The following is a 4,710-nucleotide window of genomic DNA, read 5'->3' as shown; positions in this document are numbered from 1 at the left end:
CAAACCTCTTAACCTGGATTGGATCCGTCCCTAGCAATAACACAATGTTATTTTCACAACTCAGTTGCTTCTTTCAAAGTTCAAGCCATACATTACAGGTAACACAAGTCAACACCATTCACGATACTTAGTTGAAGCTTATTCCCATGAAGATATGATAACAACAAAAACTTCATCGTAAAACTCTAGGTTTATCACAACAGAAAAGGGAAAAAGACCAAAAGTGAAGAAAACACCAGCTCCCACGATCATTTTTGTAACAGAAGAACCATAAATAGATTATCAACCATTTTCCATCCATTTTCCTTCCAGTGTTTGAATCTCTTATCATCAATATATACTGATCAGCAGTTCTGAACACTTAAATATATAAGATCACTTGTCCAGTCATATATTGCCAAATTTTTCCAAAAAGAATTTGATATATAAAAAAAAGCTAAATATTCCATACAAATTGGGGCTTCCAAAAAATAAACATTACAAACTTTAGGCTAAGTCAAAAAAATGTATGACTTACCTGAGTAGATGATATCATATGAACTTCATTTCCACCATCCAATGTCCACACCAAACTGCTATGTGGCTCAAGATAGAAGTGTTCCTGACCTCCAATGTGAACTTCCCCTTCAATTATTCTGTCACACTGACCTGACTGAAAACATTGATCTACATCACCTTTAATCAGACACTTCTCTGTATTGGGGTGAAAACTTCCAGCATTGATGGCCTCTTTTATTGACAGGATGGCTGGTAGATCTTCATACTTGACGTTAACTTTTCTTGCTGCTGTCTTTGCATTTTCATGTGTATCAGCCACCACTACTCCAATAACCTGGAAAATTTTTATCAATTCCACAAACTAATAATGTAAAAGGCTAACCGAAGACTAAATATTCCACAATAAAGGGCCAACCACCGACACCAAGATCTGGTAAAACATATACTTAAATTGAAAAGTAACCATCAACAGGTAGATGAATGAGCATCCTAGTATGATTATTGATTGGGAAGGGGAAAGCACATAGAAGTGGTCAATTCATATCGATTTTAAGTTAGATTTTAAAGGAGATATTTGTTGTATGGCTAGACCCTAAGCTATAGTGTAGAAAATATTCCAGACTAAGCACACTATAAGAAGGAAGCAGGAGAGTTCCTTTCCCTTTGACTCTTCAAGCTCAAATTATAATAAACTAGTCAAAAGTTAGATATTATTCGGTAAGTTATATACCTGACCCACACAGGTTACATAATCTGTGGCAAAAAGCTCTTCATCATAAACAACAGGCCCAATTTTATTATCAGCTGGTACATCTTTGGCCAGAAACAAACCCACAAATCCAGGTGAAGACATGGCCTCTGAACCATCAATTGAAAGTATCCGGGCATGGGGTTTTCTACTCAAAACTAAGGCTGCATGCAATCCATTCAGAGGCAATTGTATGTCGTCAGCATATTCTGCTTCTCCTGTAACCTGAGTATACATTATGTTAAACATGTCATCAAGCATTCTACTGACAAGTAGAAGACATGATTTGCCTAAAGAGAAGAAATAAACCAAACATAATAAAAGCAATATATTGAGTTACTAAAAGGTACAGGCAATATATTTAGGAAAGATTTGCATGATAGGAAACTTCTCTTTTAAACCCTAAAATAACAATGCAAAAAACTCAATATAGAACAAATATTCAACAAAAAGAATTTTGTTACAACTTATTTTCTGATGTTTTATAGAGTGACTTTTTAGAGATCACTACAATTTATAAAAAAAGTACTTCATGAGGTCATGTGTCTGAAACATAAAGAGCTACAGGAACAGGATGAATGAAGAAGATGCAAGCATGCTTGACCAATCATAACACGTCACAACTAATCTATGGAAGAAAGCATAATCTGTATAAATTTGGCCTGTCATTTTACCATGTAAGTTCAACAAACCTGAAGTTTTGCAGATAGATGAACCTCAGGAGAACCCACAGATGTCCCATGTTTCATGATTTCATAGTCCTGAGATCCTGTAATTGTTGGGCGGTGGACTGGCTGCATGGCAGACAGATGAGATGCCGGTATCGACTCTTTCACACCATCCAGTTGATGAGACACCCAAAGAAAAAATTTAAAAAAGAAACTTAGAGTCAAAGATTTCCGGAACTCAACCATTCCGCCAGGAGCATCCTCTTTAAGTATTATATCATTTTGTAGGACTTTCAATGCATCTTGTAATAGATTTTGATCCCAAACCTTCCCAATGAGAAAGTCCTTAGTTTTTTTAGCAGAAAGTGAACATGGCGCCACCCCACCATAAGCAATTGATGCATCAGCAACCACCCAGATTTCGCTAGTTTCTTGTAGATGAATGCGCAAACCCGCATTTACAATTGCAATATCATCATCCCTTCTATGAGACTGTTTAAATTCCTTCACATATTCGAATCTCTTATTCCACGGTAGGAATACTGACAGCAAGATTTCACTGCTTGCCAAATCCACCTTACGATATCCCAAGAAGAAATTTTCAGCCAATGTTGTCCTACTGTTCCCTTTGGAATCAATAATTCGAAAGTTTGCTCCAACTGCCATCCAGAGAGGATTTAAGTCTGATATTGGACTCGCGGTACATATATTCCCCCCAATTGATGCAGCATTTCGTATTTGTGTTCCAGCAAACCATTTCAATTGCTCAATTAAGGCCCTACAAGATGATGTTTCATGAACATCTCGCTCAGTTACAACCTTTCTTAAAACACTCAAGAGATCAGATAGCCTTACTGCAGCACCTATCTCTAATCCATCATCCTTTACATTCAAAACATTTAGTTCTGGGACATGTGTTACAGACACCAGAACCCGATATTGTAGTCTCTTCAGTCTCATCTCAATTCCTACCTCAGAATTACCAACTATCAACTTAGCATCAGGATATTTGGCTTTTAAATCCAATGCATGTTGAAGTGTTAAAGGCCTATACCACATTAACCCACCAAATCCAGTCAAACTCAAAGGGGTTGCTGTCCTTAACAGAAGCTCAGGTGGAAAAATAAGTTCCTTTTCTGTATATTTGGTCCCATCTACTTCATCATAGGAAGTAGCTTTATATCTATTATCACCCACTACACATTTATCATTCACATTGTTTGAATTGCAAGAGCAGGGCTTTCCAGTTGAAGGGCAAATAGACTTAGCTTCTTCAGGGCTCACAGAAGAAATCCCAGTATATAACATATCGTTAGTTTTGGCAAAGACACGGAATGCATCAACTATTGGTCGGTAACCAGTGCACCGGCATAAATTTCCAGCAAGACATTCTTCGATTTGCTCTTCACTAGGCGGGGTTTGACTTGACCGCAATAATGCATACATGGACATAACAAAACCAGGTGTACAAAATCCACATTGTGAACCATGAGCTTGTGCCATTGATTCCTGAAGAGATTTCATGTTCAAAGCACAAATGTATAAGCTAAATTTACAAACAAGAGGAAAGCTCTTAGATTAAGCTCTGTGCACATCGCAAGAAACAAAACAAAGGAATACTCAAAAGTATGTATGACCTGGACAGGATGCAAACCTCTCTTGCAGCTTCCCAATCCTTCCACTGTAATCACATGCATTCCTTCTACAGAATATAGAGGTGCTAAGCAAGCATTGATAGCATAGTGTCTGGAAGAACATTTTCAAACTGAAATGGTAAGTCTGCTGTTAAGATACACGAACAAAGCCAAAAGCCAGAAGCCAGAAACCAGCACCGGCGCGAAAGAAGAAACACTTACAAGCATTTCCTCGATTTTTCATCATAAGAAGAAACCATAACCGTGCAAGCTCCACAACCACCCTCACCACAGCCTAGTTTAGTTCCAGTGAGGCCTATACCTTTTGCACCAAAGAAGGTGGAATGTCCCATAATTAGTTTTGCTTCATACAGAAGAAAATTCAAATGGACTAAACAAAACTACAGCACCTAAAGAATCAATCGAATAAGCAGAAACATTTATTCAGCACTAAGGAGAATTCCTGTTTCATTGCCATGAACTAATAGATGAACTCAAAATGCAGATATTTAAAAAATTAATGCAATAAGGTTTGTTAATTAAGCGTGTGAAGTGAAACAATAACAAATTAGGTTGAATTGCAGAGAAAATGGGGAGCGATACCTCTGAGATACTCAAGAAGGGTCAAATGAGCTAATCCATCAGGTAACACCCTTCGAACTCCGTTAACGTAGAGAAGAGGTTCGTAAGACACCTTCGATGTTTGAAGCTGAGGATTTTCGTCGTTCTTGAGTGACCCCATGTTTGGAGCTGCTGCAACTTCAGCTGAGGATTCTTATTATGATTCTGAATTAGAGGATTAAGATTTGATGACTCTTATGACTATGATGATTTAAGATGTGAAAACAATAATAATTATAAAATTAAATATTAATAATTGTGATCGGAACAAGAAACGTCTTTCTCCCAAACCAAACGAACCGACTCAGATTTCAGAAAAAAAAAAATGGTATCTCCTGGTTCTTACTTCTTAGTCCGACCAAACTTGTTTGTCGCATGGCATGATAAGACCAACCAGCCAGGGTAAAGTAATTAAAATTAAAATAATAGGATAAAAGAGAAGTATATGACTCAGCAGCACATGGCATATTATCTATATCTATTAGAGATTTAGAGTAATGGTATAAAGTATTGGAATTTTTAAGAGAGTCTTTAACTAAAT

At 37.1% G+C, this 4,710-nt stretch overlaps 1 protein-coding gene across 1 annotated transcript; it reads right to left on the bottom strand.

Annotated features, from left to right (window-relative positions):
- Positions 1-517: 517 nt before the first annotated feature.
- LOC107624665 (xanthine dehydrogenase 1) lies at positions 518-4,563 on the bottom strand (the record flags this gene model as incomplete). The annotated part of the gene is given in 6 exon segments (XM_016327122.2): positions 518-832; positions 1,229-1,471; positions 1,939-3,423; positions 3,552-3,660; positions 3,771-3,870; positions 4,152-4,563. Coding segments are annotated over 6 exon segments (2,391 nt in total), but the record flags the coding sequence as incomplete, so codon positions are not given.
- Between the last annotated feature and the right edge of the window lie 147 nt (positions 4,564-4,710).

Source organism: Arachis ipaensis, unplaced genomic scaffold, assembly GCF_000816755.2.
Source record: "Arachis ipaensis cultivar K30076 unplaced genomic scaffold, Araip1.1 Aipa1090, whole genome shotgun sequence".
In the NCBI taxonomy this organism is placed as follows: Eukaryota; Viridiplantae; Streptophyta; class Magnoliopsida; order Fabales; family Fabaceae; genus Arachis; species Arachis ipaensis.
This window is presented reverse-complemented; position numbering and strand designations above follow the sequence as displayed.